Consider the following 16373-nt stretch of genomic DNA (forward strand, 5'->3'; position numbering starts at 1 on the left):
ACGTTATCAAACCAAGTAACTATTACTAGGCGGACTCCAGGGTCTTCTTTGTAATTCTTGTCCTTATTCTATTGGATCACACTGTTATTGACGGATGCTATTGGGCAGCATGATTATCACTCAAAAATCTGTCTACTCAAATAATTTTTTAAAGAGCGACCTTGGTTCCAAAGTTTCGTCTCGGTTGGGCAAAGAAGAAATGGAGGTGGGGTCATCAACCATTATGTTGACGCCCCCATGATCTGAAGAATGTTTTGTTTTCCTTCAAGAGTTGTTACTGATTGGATTATGTTGCCTGAGGCAAATTTCATTGGCATTGATTATTGGTTCGCATCGTCTCGAAAGGTGGAGCTTTACAAATGGCGGTGTGGCTGTAGGCAAGGCTCCTCCTCCTTAGTCATCTTGGCCTACTATGTGCTGTGGAAGTTGAAATTTCTGGGCCGTGTCTGTTGCTGACTGTTATCCCCGGAGTTGGGTGCATTGTGTGATTACTAGGCCTGTCAGCTTCTTTTTCCTTTAATTGATCACTAGAAAAGAAATAAGTGCACATCATAGTAGGTAATAGAGAACATTTATCGGAGTATACGTCCTTATCAATCTAGTGAGGCGAACACCATGGAAGTCTTGGAGATTGAGGAGTCCGTACTGCAGTGGGATCGCAAGCTGAGTGAGCTTTCGGACGCACCTGAGTCTGATACCCTGTTATACAGAACGGTGAGGCTGCTTGTAATTCCCGAGAACGCGGGGTTGTATGTTGTGTCTCTGTTAGGATTTGGCAGTAGCTGTTTATAATTGGCAAAATCAACATCGGCGAATGCGTGGGGGAAATTGGTGCCGGTGTTTGTTTCTTTTGTATGGAATGCATTTAGAAGATTAGATCCTACCTTTTGTATTCTTTCGGAATGTGTAGTGTTACCATTCCAGAATATTACAGGGAAATCATTATATTCTGTAGTAAAAATCTATTTGTTTGTATGGCCTGCTAAAATTTATTCAGTGCTTAAAGCACGCATAGTGTTGGTTGAAATAAATGGCCGGTTAGAAAGTTTTCTTCTTCAAAGGCACGAGAATCTAAACTATGAGTGGAGGTGATTTGTGTCCAGCCTGATCTCCAAGCTGGTCAGGGGTCTGTTTAAATTAGTGTGGGCCAGAATGAAACACAGGAGGTTCCAGGGCGGGGAACAAAACTGTCAGAGGCCTTCTGCCCCAGAGGTACAGAAAAGGGTTGGGGATTTGCCCTCCAGAGTGAATGATACAAGTTAAGAAAGAAACTTTTTAAAAAAACTAGTCCCTTATTTTCTTACTCATGTTACTCTAGGTTATTTGTCGATATGTGCCATCTTTGCTTACGCTCCATTCTGTCAAGTAAAATGTTTTATTGTTTACATTGTAATGTAACATACTATGCCATACTTTGTATTGTTTGAATATTTTTACTGTTGTAATTATCTGTTGATTATGTTTGACGTATTCTTGCAGTACACCGCCTTGAGTGAATTCTTTAAAAAAGGTGGTAAATATTAATAAATAAATAATATCTGAATGTGGAAAAGATGTGTTTGGAACTGCGGAACAGATGGGAGGGAGGCAGATAAGTGTACTTTAATTTTAAAATCATCCTGCACATATTCAAGTGTGGTTGCTGAGAATTGTGGCCAAGACATTGTTCAGATTAAATTAACTTTCTGTTATTTAATCCAATATAATTTTGCCCAGAGTCCCTCTTGGACATCTCCCTATTTTCCAAATCCTTCTCAGACCCGCTTCCTCCTGCATTTAAATGCAGAACTCATGTCTGATTGCTGCTGTTTTTTTCTTAAACGGTGGTGCCTGAATCCTAGGGGTGGCCGCGTGGGTCATGTGGGGGGGGGGGGGGGGGTGGTGGAAGGAAGAGATGTATCTGGTTGAGGGGGTAGGGAGAGATGCTGGACTCATTATAGGAGTGGGGGGGGGGGGGGGGCGGACAGTGTACCATGAGGGGGAAGAATGCTGGGAAAGAGGAAAAAAGGAGAGAAAATGTTTATGGCCGAGGGGTGAGAGAGCACCTTAGGTGAGGTAGGTACACTCCAGAGAGTTGTGCATAACTGTGTGTCACTTTTGTAAAATTTGGTGCATAATTTCCCCATGGTGTGTGTTACATATTAAAGGTCGGTATAGTGAATCCTGTTTCAGTGAGGACTAAATGTGGGGGTGTTAAATATCAAGACGGCAAGAAAGCACAAAGGAGCCCTCAAGACTGGAACAATGTAGAGATCTTTAATGCCAAAAACCAAACATGGTCCGTGTTATGGCACAGAAAAGCGCCTGCTTCAGGGGTCAAAATAGTATACTTTTTGATAGAAAGTAAAATCCAAAGCAATCCTCCTAAAAACACAAGTTAGTCAGGTTATACCGAAGGCTTCCAAGCACAATGATGGCTTTCAGCAGTCCACCAGAGGAAAAAAGAAAAAACAAAACTACACAGACAGACAAGCAGATTGCCGAAAACCATCATTGTGCTTGGAAGGGAGACTGCGTGTGTTCCTGGGGCAGGGTAGAGAGTGGAGGCCGTATGGGGCATGATAAGTAGGGGGGAGAGAAGAGAGGCTGCGCAGGACATGGGGCAGGCAGTGCAGAGGGGAGAGAAGGGAGGCTGCATGTTGGTCAGGGTGAGTGGTGGGGAAGAGCAGGGAGTTTGCATGTGGGGCATTGGGTAGGGTGAGTGGGGGTGGGGGAAGAGAAGGGAGATCGTGTGAGGCATTGAGCAAGCTGTGCCGGGGGGGGGGGGGAGGAGAATAGAGAGGCTGCTTGTGGGGTGGGGGGGAGAGAAGGGAAGCCATGCAGGGCATGGGGCAGGGTGACTGGGAGAAGAAAGAAGGTTGCATGTGGGGCATGGGGCAGGTTGAGTAGGGGTGGAAAGGTGGATCCGCGGGGCAGGGTGGGTGGAGGTGGGGAGGGGGGAAGAGAAGGGAAGTTGCGTATGGGGCAGGGTGAGTGGGGGAGAGAAGGGTGTTTACGAGTGGGGCATGGGGGCAGGGTGAGTTGGAGGGAAGGGAGGCTGTATTGGGGCATGGGGTAGGGTGAGTGGTGACTTTTGCCTCAGATCATCTTTTTCATCTCTCCTATGTCCCTGGAAAAGGCCAAGCAGTGTCCGCTGCCTGTTGGCTCAAGCAGGCCGTTGTGGCTGTCAAGGGAGTGTCTGCTGATTTTGGGCTCCCTCAACTCTGGCACAGGCTAGTAGCATAGCTGAGACTGAACGGACCTCAGGTGGAAAAATTGAGATGGGCCCCTTTTGGGCTCATTTTCCAAAGAGAAGGTTGCTCATCTTTTGACACACATCGGAAGGTGGACGTCCTCACAGAAACGTCCAAATCTGTATAATCGAAAGCTGATTTTGGACATCCCCAACTGCACTCTGTCGCAGGTATGGCCAAAGTTCAAGGGGGCTTGTCGGAGACATAGCGAAGATGGGACTTAGACGTGCCAAACACTTGAACATACTAGACCCATAGTGGAAAAAAAAGAAGGACGTCCCTGACGAGCACTTGGATGTTCTCACCCGGATCTATTTTTCTTACGACTAAGGCACAAAAAGGTGCCCTAGATGACCATCGTAGAGAATTGGGGATGACCTCCCACCCTCAAAAAACATCTTTCAAAATATATTGTGCCAGCCTCGGATGTCATACTTAGTTCCGTGACAGCAGTATGCAGGTCCCTGGAGCAGTTTTAGTGGGTGCAGTGCACTTCAGGCAGGTGGACCCAGCCCCATTCCCCCCCCCCACCTGTTATGTTTATGGAGGAAACAGCGAGCTCTCCAAAACCCACCACAAACCCACTGTACCCACATCTAGGTGCCCCCCCTTCACCCGTAAGGGCAGTGGTAGTGGTGTACAGTTGGGGGTAGTGGGTTTGGGATTGTTTGGGCGGCTCAGCACACAAGATAAGGGATCTATGTTCCTGGGAGCAATTTATGAAGTCCACCCCCTAGGGTGCCCGGTTGGTGTCCTGGCATGTGAGGGGAACCAGTGCACAAAAAATGCTGGCTCCTCCCAAGACCGAAGGGCTTGCATTTCGTCATTTCAGAGATGGATGTCCTTGGTTTCAAAAATCGCCGAAAATCAGAAACGTCCATATCTAGGGATGACCAAATTTAAGGATTTGGACGTCCCTAAATACGGGTTTCCCCACCCCTGGATCTGGACGTTTTGCGAGGATGTCCAAATTAGAGAATGACATGGGAGCGGGTAATCTGCAGGAATGGGGAAAATTTTAAAAGTTTTACCGCGGGTGCAAAAAGAGGTTATTTCCCCGCCCCGCAGGAGCAGTACTTACCCCTGCACCCGTGGTACAACAGACACCTACCTTTTTCTCGTCCTCTCTCCCTTCCTTCCAAGTCCGGTGTCGTTCGCTTGTGCTCCCTGTCCCCCCCCCCCCGCCGCCATTTGGTCCCGTATCGCACTCTCCCTCCCTCTCTGCATTCTCCGGTGTCACTTCTGCACCTCTCCGCTGTGCTCCTGCTGCAGCCTTACCATCTTTCGGGCTGCCAGCTGCGTTAGCAATGTAAGCACACTGCCTTTGTGCAGCCCGGAAGCTTTCTCTCTATTGCGACTTCCTGTTTCCGCTCGCTCCAGAGAGAAGGCTTCCCGGCGCACGAAGGCAACGTGCTTACATTGCTAATGCTGCTGGCAGTCCGGAAGATGGAAAGGCTGCAGCGGGAGCACAGTGGAGAGGTGCAGGAGCGACACCAGAGCTTACAGGGGGGGGGGGGGGGGGAGAATGTGATACAGGACCCGATGGTGGCAGCGGGGGTGGTGGGGGGTGGGAGAGCGAGTAACACCGGACCCTGTGGGAACGGAGGGAGGGAGTGTGACACTGACCTTGTGGGGAGGAGGGGATTGAAAACGATACCAGACTTTGTGGGGGGGGGGGGGGGTGGTATGGAGGGAAAGCAACACCAGACTTTGTGGAGGGGGAGAGGGAGGGAAAGTGACACCGGACCTTGGAGGGAAGGAAGAAGGGAGGGAGGGAGAGTGACTCGACCTTGCAAGGGGGAAGAGGAAGGAAGGACATGGGGTATAGGGCCTTGGAAGCAAGGGAATGAAAGAGAGAAACGGATGGCGCTGGGGACTGATAGGGTGATGAGGTCCAGTGGAGGGTAGATGAGGGCTGATAGGATGGGAATGAGGGCTAAGGAAGTGGGTGAAAAAAGATAGGGGTTTAGGAGACTGGATATTAAGTGAGAGACAGAGGGAGCAATGGTAAAAGCTAGTAGGTAGATGAGAAGTGAAACAGAGACTAAGGTGAGAGAAAGGGGGATAAACACAAATAAGAGGGGGGGGACACATGAAATGAAAGGTCCCTGCCAGACAGATGTAGAGATGGAAAGGACAAAGCCAAGAGGAGAGAGAAGAAATGGAAACGCCAACGTGGAGAAGAATTTAGAGAAGACGGACATGTGGAAAGTGGAAAAGAGGCTGGGGCCAGCCCAATTAGAAAAATAAAGTGATCGGACAACAAAGGTAGAAAAGAAATATTTGTATTTAATACTTTTTAAGGAGTGAGATGTGCCTGCTTTGTGAAATGTACGTCTTTTCTAGTGGAGGAGTAGCCTAGTGGTTAGTGCAGTGGACTTTGATCCTGGGGAACTGAGTTCGATTCCCACTGCAGCTCTTTGTGACTCTGGGCAAGTCACTTAACCCTCCATTGCCCCTGGTACAAAATAAGTACCTGAATATATGTAAACCGCTTTGAATGTAGTTGCAAAAACCTCAGAAAGGCGGTGTATCAAGTCCCATTTCTCTTCCCTTTTTGTATTTTGCAGAGTGCAGGAGGAAGTACGTTTCTGTTTCTCTTTTACCAGTGTTTACCTGGCTTTCTTGAGGGAGATCTCTATTTCAGTTTTTCTGTGGTTCCCTGTTTTGTATAGTGAGAAAAGATTTAAATGTGCTTGGAGTTGTAGAATGATTAGAAAAATTAGTGCTCATTATTGCTTGTTATATGAATGAATATTCCATCACTGTTTCATTATTGCTTGCCAGACCAGTCCAGTATTATTACATTTTAAGGGCATTTGTTTTAATTTGTGTATGCAGTTCTTACATGCACATGATTTTGCTTTTTAAACCCAAAGGTAAATTTTAAGTGTGGTTAAACAGCGAGGCTTCTGTGGATAGGTATAGAGTTCGCGGGGATGGGGCGGGGACAGGGATAGAGTTCGCGGAGACGGGGACAAACTTTGTCCCCGTGTCATTCTCTAGTCCAGATCAAAACTTGGACGTCCCTTTCAAAAATGCCCCTCCCTTGAACACCATAATATTTTTCCCTACTTTTGTCTGAGCATTGCTGTGGTCCTAGTGTGTCTTCTGCTTTTCTCAACTCTCTCTCCACGGTCTCCTGTCCTTTTGACAGTTCTCTACGCTCACAATCCATCTTTCTTGTGTGTCCCTATCCTCCCCCTATGTCTAGCATATCCCCGTGTGTCCATATATCCTCCCCTTGTGCCCAATATTGTCCTCTGTGTCCTTGTCTCTCCACATTTCCAGGTTATCTTCTCACTTCCTTTTCTCCTGAGCCCTGACCCCTTACCCTCTCTGTTCTGGTCTGGACTATCTCTTATCTGCCCCCTCTCTTCTCCAGTCTAGCATTGCTTGGGGTGAAACTGACTGACTGGATGTCAAACCAAATATTGAGCATATGTATATGGTTAGTGATAAATTGAGAACATTTTGGATATTTGTGAGTAACTAGAAACAGTTTAAACTCAGGATGAAGAGGTATTTTTCCTTTAGGTAAAGGTGGGGGTATTTCTTGATAGCGATGTGCACCAAGGAGTTAGCCCACCCAGTCATGCATATTCGGATGATGGTTCCTGTATAGAGACTTCGGTAAAAGAGAGCAGGCACAAGAACAAAAGGAAACCGTGACATATTAAAAGCTAACTCACTGTTAGAAGAAAACAAATTAACTAGTGCTCACTACTTATACAATGCAACAAAAGAGATAATGTTTACTACTTATTTATATAATTATTAAGCACATGTTCGGTATATAGGATTCATCAACTGTACAGCAGAGCTAAATAATATAGTCACCATCCCCCAAGCAACGTTTCTTCAGAAAGCAGCTGTCAGTGCTATCGTCAGGTGATATCTGAAAACAGAGACTGATCAACACATATTACCCATATGGTTTTAATTGAGTGATTTGTTTCCAACAGTGCTGGTTATCTGGCATTAGGATCTGGTGTAAGCTGGGGCCTAGCGCATCAGTAACTAAGTACAGTCCATCTCACTTTGCTGTTCTAAAGGGGAGGTTTGGTCTGGGATTCAGGATCATGACCTTACTCCTAACCTTGAGGAGCCTTAAATCAGAACCTTTTGCATGCACCTCCTGCAAATAAGCTCTGGAGTTTTCTGTTATCCAGCACAGTGGTCTGTATTTCTTTTAGATGTCCTTGCAGTGATTTGTTCCATTCATTGACCAGGATTACTGTCTGGTTCTCTGGAAGAAAGGATGCAGAGATGCAGAAGCTACTGTGGTATTGGCCTTCCCATTAAGGGGTAATAGGGTTGCAAAACCTGTGGATTTACAGACATTAGCTCCGATGTTCATAAGGACCAAAAGGGAGTACCTGATCCAAGTTTTTCTCAGTCAGATTCAGCATTGGCTAAGATGGGCCTTAATAGTTTGATTCATTCTTTCTACCTGCCCAGCTGCCTGTGGGTGGTAAGGGATATGCAATTGCTGTTCTGTGCTAGACAATCAAACAATTCCTTGATCAGCTGAGAAACAAAAGCAGGACCATTATCAGAATTAATTATTTTAGGAATTCCCCAGTGTTAAAAAATTTTTTTTAATTGTTAGGACTTAATTGATGGTCCTTGCAGTTTGATCTGGTACAGAGAATGTTTCTACCCAATGAGAAAAGGAATCCATAACAGTGAGTAAAAACCTATTTTTCCTAGCTGCTAGGTTATTTGGGCCCTATTCCTTTATCTGAAATATCTCAAATGGGCCATGTGGAGGCACTCTCATTAACTGTCCCCCTTCTCTTTTTAGGTTTTCAACCAAATGAAGCACAGATTACATAGGAGGAAATGTGATCCTGTATGTCATGTTTCATTTCTGCCCACCATACCAACATGTTAAGAATAGTCTTAATTTCATCGGTTTTGGGGTGTCTATTGGACCTGCATCATGAACTCTCAATGCATCTAATATCTACCTTGAGCTCTGGGGATAGCTATAACCAAGCCTTCCTTGCTCTTCACACATAGAATATCTTTCTGTATAGTGAGTATGAGAGAGGCTATGCGCTGATATGTTATCTGGGGTGTCTTGCACTATCTGCCTCAGATAGGAAAGCTCAGGGTTATTTTTCTGCAGTGTTATGAAGTAGTCTGGTGGTACCACATGATCATAATATATGGACTTTGTGGCAATGGAAATTGTATGAGTCTGCTCATACAATGGCATGCCTCTTTGGCTAGTGAGTCATCTAATGTGTTAATTTTTACTGAAGGGCCTTTCTGTGTGCTTTCACGTTAAGTGCACTCTCTAAAATGTCTCACCTACCGTAATTCTTGTGCCATATTCTAGTGATGAATTTTTTTTTTTTTACAGTAGATCCATCTACCTAACCACAAGGGCAGCAATGCAGTGGCATTTCTAAACACATAATCAGAATCTAAAGTTATCTGTGTTTCTGGGTGGGAATCCTGATATTGCTGCAAACAGGCCACAAATGCAACTAGCTCACAGTACTGTGCTGAAACTGACCCACTGGATTACTGTCTGCAGAATCACTTGGTTATTTGAGTCCGGTTGTACAATTGCAAAACCTGCTAGTCACCTGCCTTCTTCACACTGGTTAGTGCCATCAATATGTATTGTAGGAAGAAAAGGTGATAATTTGTCCGGTACTACTTCTCTAAAGATCATGTGATTAGGGGCACTAGGTGAGGACCGACAATCATTAGGTCACCCCTCCAGTATAATTCCTGCAACCCGTACTTTGGGTTCTTACAGCAATTCATACTTTACTTCTGTGCCTGCAGTATTGGGGTCCACTGGACTATTCTCAGTCCTAATCTTACTACATGCTAACTTGTTCAGACTTCTGCATAAGGCCTCCAGTACATGTTTTTCACAGTTTTCCATTTTCAGTTCAGGAGAAGTGAGAACTCTGGAAAAGAAAGCAGTTGGGCAACTGACTCCACCTAGAAGCGTGTTAGTGTTGTACCCACACTGTTCTTCCCAACTACAGTGTACAGGAAAAAATTGTGCGTGTAATCTGGGTTTCTCTGAGGACAAGCAGGCTGCTTGTTCTCACGACTGGGTGACGTCCGCGGCAGCCCCCACCAACCGGAAGAAGCTTCGCGGGCGGTCCGCACGCAGGGCACGCCCACCGTGCATGCGCGGCCGTCTTTCCGCCCGTGCGCGACCGTTCCCGCCAGTCTTTTCTTTTCCGCACCTGGAGAGAGTCGTGTTTACCCGCTCTCTCTTAGCCCCGGAAAACCGTCGCGTGTTCGCGAAACTTCGTTCATTTTTCAGTTCTATCGTTGAGCTCTCCGGTCCATGCGGTGCACTATTCACCTCCTGGAGCTGCTGGGGTTTGTGATAAATTACCCAAAGTCCCATCTCCAGCCAGCCCAGTCTCTGGAATTCATAGGAGCTCTGCTGAATACCCAGACAGCTCAGGCCTTCCTTCCCGAAGCGAGGGCCAACAATCTCCTGTCCCTGGCTTTACGGACCAGAGCGTCTCAACAGATCACAGCTTGGCAGATGTTGAGACTTCTGGGTCATATGGCCTCCACAGTTCATGTGACTCCCATGGCTCGTCTTCACATGAGATCTGCTCAGTAGACCCTAGCTTCCCAGTGGTTTCAAGCCACCGGGAATCTAGAAGATGTCATCTGCCTCTCCACCAGTTGCCGCACTTCCCTGCACTGGTGGACCATTCGGACCAATTTGACCCTGGGACGTCCATTCCAAATTACGCAGCCCATGAAAGTACTGACAACGGATGCATCTCACCTGGGGTGGGGAGCTCATGTCGATGGGCTTCACACCCAGGAACTGTGGTCCCTCCAGGAAAAGGATCTTCAGATCAACCTCCTGGAGCTCCGAGCGATCTGGAACGCACTGAAGGCTTTCATAGATCGGCTGTCCTGTCAAATTATCCAAATTCGGACAGACAATCAGGTTGCAATGTATTACGTCAACAAGCAGGGGGGCACCGGATCTCGCCCCCTGTGTCAGGAAGCCGTCGGGATGTGGCGTTGGGCTTGCCAGTTCGGCATGCTCCTCCAAGCCACGTACCTGGCAGGCGTAAACAACAGTCTGGCCGACAGACTGAGCAGAGTCATGCAATCGCACGAGTGGTCGCTCCATTCCAGAGTGGTACGCAAGATCTTCCGAGAGTGGGGCACCCCCTCGGTGGACCTTTTCGCCTCTCAGACCAACCACAAGCTGCCTCTGTTCTGTTCCAGACTTCAGACACACGGCAGGCTAGCGTCGGATGCCTTTCTCCTTCATTGGGGGACCGGCCTCCTGTATGCTTATCCTCCCATACCTTTGGTGGGGAAGACCTTACTGAAGCTCAAGCAAGACCACGGCACCATGATTCTGATCGCGCCCTTTTGGCCCCGCCAGATCTGGTTCCCTCTTCTTCTGGAGTTGTCCTCAGAAGAACCGAGGAGATTGGAGTGTTTTCCGACCCTCATTTCGCAGAACGACGGAGCGCTTCTGCACCCCAACCTTCAGTCTCTGGCTCTCACGGCCTGGATGTTGAGGGCGTAGACTTCGCTTCATTGGGTCTGTCTGAGGGTGTCTCCCGTGTCTTGCTTGCCTCTAGGAAGGATTCCACTAAAAAGAGTTACTTTTTCAAGTGGAGGAGGTTTATCGTTTGGTGTGAGAGCAAGGCCCTAGAACCTCGTTCTTGTCCTGCACAGAACCTGCTTGAATACCTTCTGCACTTATCAGAGTCTGGCCTCAAGACCAACTCAGTAAGGAATCACCTTAGTGCGATTAGTGCTTACCATTATCGTGTGGAAGGTAAAGCCATCTCTGGAGAGCCTTTAGTCGTTCGATTCATGAGAGGCTTGCTTTTGTCAAAGCCCCCGATCAAGCCTCCTGCAGTGTCATGGGATCTCAACGTCGTCCTCACCCAGCTGATGAAACCTCCTTTTGAGCCACTGAATACCTGCCATCTGAAGTACTTGACCTGGAAGGTCATTTTCTTGGTGGCAGTTACTTCAGCTCGTAGGGTCAGTGAGCTTCAAGCCCTGGTAGCTCATGCTCCATATACAAAATTTCATCACAACAGAGTAGTGCTCCGCACCCACCCAAAGTTCCTGCCGAAGTTGGTGTCGGAGTTCCATCTTAACCAGTCAATTGTCTTGCCAACATTCTTCCCCAGGCCGCATACCTGCCCTGCTGAACGTCAGTTGCACACATTGGACTGCAAGAGAGCATTGGCCTTCTACTTGGAGCGGACACAGCCCCACAGACAGTCTGCCCAATTGTTTGTTTCTTTCGACCCTAACAGGCTAGGGGTCGCTGTCGGGAAACGCACCATCTCCAATTGGCTAGCAGATTGCATTTCCTTCACTTACGCCCAGGCTGGGCTGGCTCTTGAGGGTCATGTCACGGCTCATAGTGTTAGAGCCATGGCAGCGTCAGTGGCCCACTTGAAGTCAGCCACTATTGAAGAGATTTGCAAGGCTGCGACGTGGTCATCTGTCCACACATTCACATCACATTACTGCCTCCAGCAGGATACCCGACGCGACAGTCGGTTCGGGCAGTCGGTGCTGCAGAATCTGTTTGGGGTGTAAATCCAACTCCACCCTCCAGGACCCGCATTTATTCTGGTCAGGCTGCACTCTCAGTTAGTTGTTCTTCGTAGGTCAATTTTCTGTTGTACCCTCGCCGTTGCGAGGTTAAATTGACCTGGGTTCTTGTTTTGAGTGAGCCTGAGAGCTAGGGATACCCCAGTCGTGAGAACAAGCAGCCTGCTTGTCCTTGGAGAAAGTGAATGATACATACCTGTAGCAGGTGTTCTCCGAGGACAGCAGGCTGATTGTTCTCACCTACCCTCCCTCCTCCCCTTTGGAGTTGCGTTTTCATCATTTTTGCTTGTCATTCAACTGGCGGGAACGGTCGCGCACGGGCCACTCCCGTAGTTGGGAGTTGTAGTTTTTCCCTTCCCTCTATTCTTCAGGTGAAAAGGAACCCTCTTTCTTTCTCTCTCCAGCCCCCTCCTTGCTCTTTCATTCTCCTTCTCCTCCTCGTGTTCCTTACAGGGTTAAACAGGTAATTTCATTTTCTTTTTAAAATTTCTCTGCTTATTTAGCAGAATCAGTTTAGATCTCAATATGTAAACTTTGGAAGAAAGGAAGGAGAGGGGAGATATGATAGAAACATTTAAATACTCCCATGCCATAAATGCACAGGAGGCAAGTCTCTTTCAATTGAAAGGACACTCACAGAGGTAGTATAGGATGAAGGTGAAAGAGGACAGACTCAGGAGTAACCTGAGGAAACAATTCTTCATGGAAAGGGTGGTGAATTCATTGAACGGCCTCCTGGTGGAATTGGTGGAGGTAAATGTTCAAGGTTCTGTTTATTTGATTGACTGCTCAAAGCAAAGCCATCAAACTGGTATGCGTATACAATACTATAGCAAGAAAAGAAAATCGTATACCATAGAAAAGGGACAGAATTAGCCTGCTGTGTCTCAGGCGGTCCACTCCTCGTACAGACCTCGCTTCCGTGAAGCTAGAAGGTACCGCCCGGGGCGTTCTGCTGGGTTCACTTCACGTGCCCGTGGTCAGCAGAGGAACTCCTTTCGCTCGGACAAGCGTTCCGCAGCCGGTGGCTCAAGACCAGGAGTTCAGGGGCGACCCTCTCAATGATGGTGCGCCGGCCCTCTCCTCGATGCCTGTCATCGGAGGACGGCTTTCCCTCTTTGTCGAGGAGTGGGCCAAGATTTCCTCAGATCAGTGGGTTCTGGACCTGATCAGAGATGGATACAGAATAGAATTCAACGCCCCAGTAAGAGACGTGTTTGTGGAGTCCCGATGCGGTTCTGCCGTCAAACGGGCGGCAGTGGAGGAGACTTTACAAGGTCTGATTCAGTTAGGGGCAGTGACCCCGGTGCCTCCCGCCGAGCAAGGCTGCGGCCGATACTCCATCTACTTTGTGGTGCCGCGAAAAGGTGGGTCCTTTCGCCCTATTCTGGACTTAAAAGAAGTGAACAAGTCCCTGAGAGTGCGGCATTTCCACTTGGAATCCCTGCGCTCCGTCATTGCGGTGGTTCAGCCAGGAGAGTTTCTCACGTCTCTAGACCTGAAAGAAGCTTACTTGCACATACCGATTTGGCCCCCGCACCAGAAGTTTTTGAGGTTTGCGGTGTTGGGAAAACATTTCCAGTTCAGGGCCTTTGGCCTCGCCACAGCTCCCCAAACCTTTTCGAAGGTAATGGTGGTAGTAGCTGCTTTTCTCAGGCGAGAAGGTATCAGGGTTCATCCGTACCTAGACGACTGGCTCATCAGAGCAGACTCTGCAACAGGGAGCTTACAAGCTACAGCCAGAGTGGTCTCAGTACTGCAATCTCTAGGCTGGGTCGTCAATATGGCCAAAAGTCACCTGTCCCCTTCACAATCTCTAGAGTTTTTGGGGGCCAGGTTCGACACAGTCTTGGTCTATGTGTTCCTACCCGAGCCAAGGCGGTGCAAGCTTCAGAATCAGGTCCGTCTGCTCCTGAGGATGCCCCGCCCGCGAGCTTGGGACATTGTCCTGCTGCTGGGATCGATGACAGCCACGATGGAAGTGGTACCCTGGGCGAGAGCGCACCTGAGACCTCTACAGTATTCCCTACTCCGGAGATGGTCTCCTATTTCTCAGGATTACCAATGCAGACTTACTTGTCTCAGCATGGAGTGGTGGCTCTCGGACAGCATGCTGCGGCGAGGAATGCCGCTGACGCTCCCCGTTTGGTGCCTAGTGGTAACAGATGCCAGCCTGAAGGGCTGGGGCGCACACTGCAAGGGGAAGCATGCCCATGGTCTATGGACACCCGAGGAGTCGGAGTGGTCCATCAACCGCCTAGAGTTGAAAGCGGTGTTTCAGACGCTTCTGGCCTTTCAAGTGACCCTGGAAGGATTGGCTGTCAGAGTGATGTCGGACAACACGACAACGGTGGCCTATATAAATCGACAAGGCGGAACAAGGTGCAGAGCACTAGCCGCGCAGGCCGAACTGATTTGCCACTGTGGAAGCTCATATTGCAGGTCAGAGCAATGTGCAGGCCGATTATCTGAGCAGGCATCAGATCGATCCAGCAGAATGGAATCTGGCAGACGAAGTATTCCTGCAGATCTGTGCCAAATGGGGCAAGCCCGTGATGGATCTAATGGTGACAAGTGCCAATACCAAAGTCCCGTGCTTCTTCAGCAGACGGAGAGATCCTCGCTCGGCGGGGTTGGATGCCTTGGCTCAACCCTGGCCTCCGGGTCTACTTTATGTGTTTCCCCCATGGCCCTTGATAGGGCGCCTGCTCTTGCGGATTCGGCTGCACCCAGGAGAAGTGGTCCTCATCGCCCCGGATTGGCCAAAGAGACCTTGGTATGCAGACCTCCGACAGATGCTCCTGGAGGCTCCTCTGCCGTTACCTCTGGTACCGAACCTCTTGACTCAGGGACCGGTAGCCATGGAGGACGCCGGCCGCTTTGGTCTTACGGCATGGCTATTGAGAGGGCACAATTGAGGGATAAAGGTTATTCCAATAAAGTTATTTCCACTCTCCTGCAAGCCCGCAAGCGGTCCACTTCCGTGGCTTATGCCAGGATTTGGTGCCTGTTTGAGTCTTGGTGTGCTTCCAGAGCCATTGTTCCAATGTGGGCTCCTGTCTCGTCGATTCTGGACTTTTTGCAGGAAGGTGTACAAAAAGGCTTGGCCTATAATTCCCTGCGGGTGCAGGTGGCAGTGTTGGCCTCCCTTCGTGGTAAGGTGGAAGGCATGTCTTTGGCTGCTCACCCAGATGTGGCACGGTTTCTTAGAGGGGTGCTTCGGCTCCGACCTCCAGTGCGAGCACCCTGTCCAGCTTGGAACCTGGGGCTAGTTTTGAAAACCCTGCAGGCATCTCCTTTTGAGCCACTTCGGCGAGCATCAGAGAAAGACTTGACACTGAAGGCCGTTTTTCTGGTGGCCATTACCTCGGCGAGACGGGTGTCAGAGCTCCAGGCGCTGTCCTGTAGAGACCCATTTCTGCAATTTTCAGAGTCCGGAGTCACGGTTCGGACCGTGCCTTCCTTTATGCCTAAGGTGGTTTCAGCCTTTCACTTAAACCAGCCTATTTTCTTGCCCTCTTTTTCAGAGGAAGAGTTTCCAGAATCTTTTGGGCAGCTGCACCTTTTGGATGTGCGCAGGACTCTGCTGCAGTATCTGCGAGTTACTAACTCTTTCAGGACTTCTGATCATCTGTTTGTTTTGCTATCCGGTTCTCGCAGAGGGTCTCCAGCGTCTAAAGCCACTATTGCCCGCTGGCTCAAAGAAACTAGCTTATCTGCTGGCCGGCAGGGTTCCGCCGGTAGCTTTAATGCACATTCTACTAGAGCGATTTCTTCCTCTTGGGCTGAAACTGGAGCACTCTCTCTTCAAGAGATATGCAGTGCAGCAACATGGGCTTCTAAGCTCTCCTTTGCCCGACATTACAGGCTGGATGTGGCTGCCAGGAGGGATGCGCGTTTTGGTGCACAAGTGCTAGCGCGTGGTGTGGCTTGTTCCCACCCTATCTAGGGATTGCTTTGTTACATCCCATACGTAATGGCTTCATCTGCTTGATGACAAGGAAGGGAAAATTAGGTTCTTACCTTGGTAATTTTCTTTCCTTTAGTCATAGCAGATGAAGCCATGAGCCCTCCCTGTATGATTGTCTGTATGCTGTGAATCTGTTTTTCAGGTTCTGTTCTAATTTCCTGAAGTTCCTTCCTTGGGAGAAAGTTGGAAAACAATCTTCAGGATTCATGTTCAGTTTAAATTTAGGAGGATGTGTTCATTCCCTCCAGCATTTTTTGGAGAATGTGTTGATTCTCTCCAGGAGGCGCATGTGTTCCCCTCCAGTTCTATAAATAGGAGGATGAGTTCATTCCCTCCAGTGTGTTGGGAGGATGTGTGATTCCCTCCAGGAGGCGCGTGTGTTCCCCTCCACTTATACAATAAGGAGGATGAGTTTATTCCCTCCAGGAGGATGTGCATTCCCTCCTTTATGAGTTCATGCCCTTGTGATGGGCCATCGTTCGCTGTGAGGAAAGCTCTTGTGATTCCCATTGCGGTTTGCCATACTGCTTTGGAAGCTTCAAATACTGAAGAGGCAGTGGAGCTAGCTG

The 16373-nt window shown here is 48.7% G+C and overlaps 1 protein-coding gene across 2 annotated transcripts in view; it reads left to right on the top strand.

Moving 5' to 3' along the window:
- Positions 1 to 425: 425 nt before the first annotated feature.
- The window catches only part of CREB3L2 (cAMP responsive element binding protein 3 like 2), a 395423-nt gene continuing 379475 nt past the window's right edge, over positions 426 to 16373 (top strand). For both annotated transcript variants that reach the window (XM_030215916.1, XM_030215917.1), the window contains exon 1: positions 426 to 714. In XM_030215916.1, coding sequence (XP_030071776.1) covers positions 616 to 714 — 99 coding nt within the window. In that variant the 5' untranslated portion in view covers positions 426 to 615. The remainder of the gene's footprint in view (positions 715 to 16373) is intronic.

Source organism: Microcaecilia unicolor, chromosome 10, assembly GCF_901765095.1.
Source record: "Microcaecilia unicolor chromosome 10, aMicUni1.1, whole genome shotgun sequence".
NCBI lineage: Eukaryota > Metazoa > Chordata > Amphibia > Gymnophiona > Siphonopidae > Microcaecilia > Microcaecilia unicolor.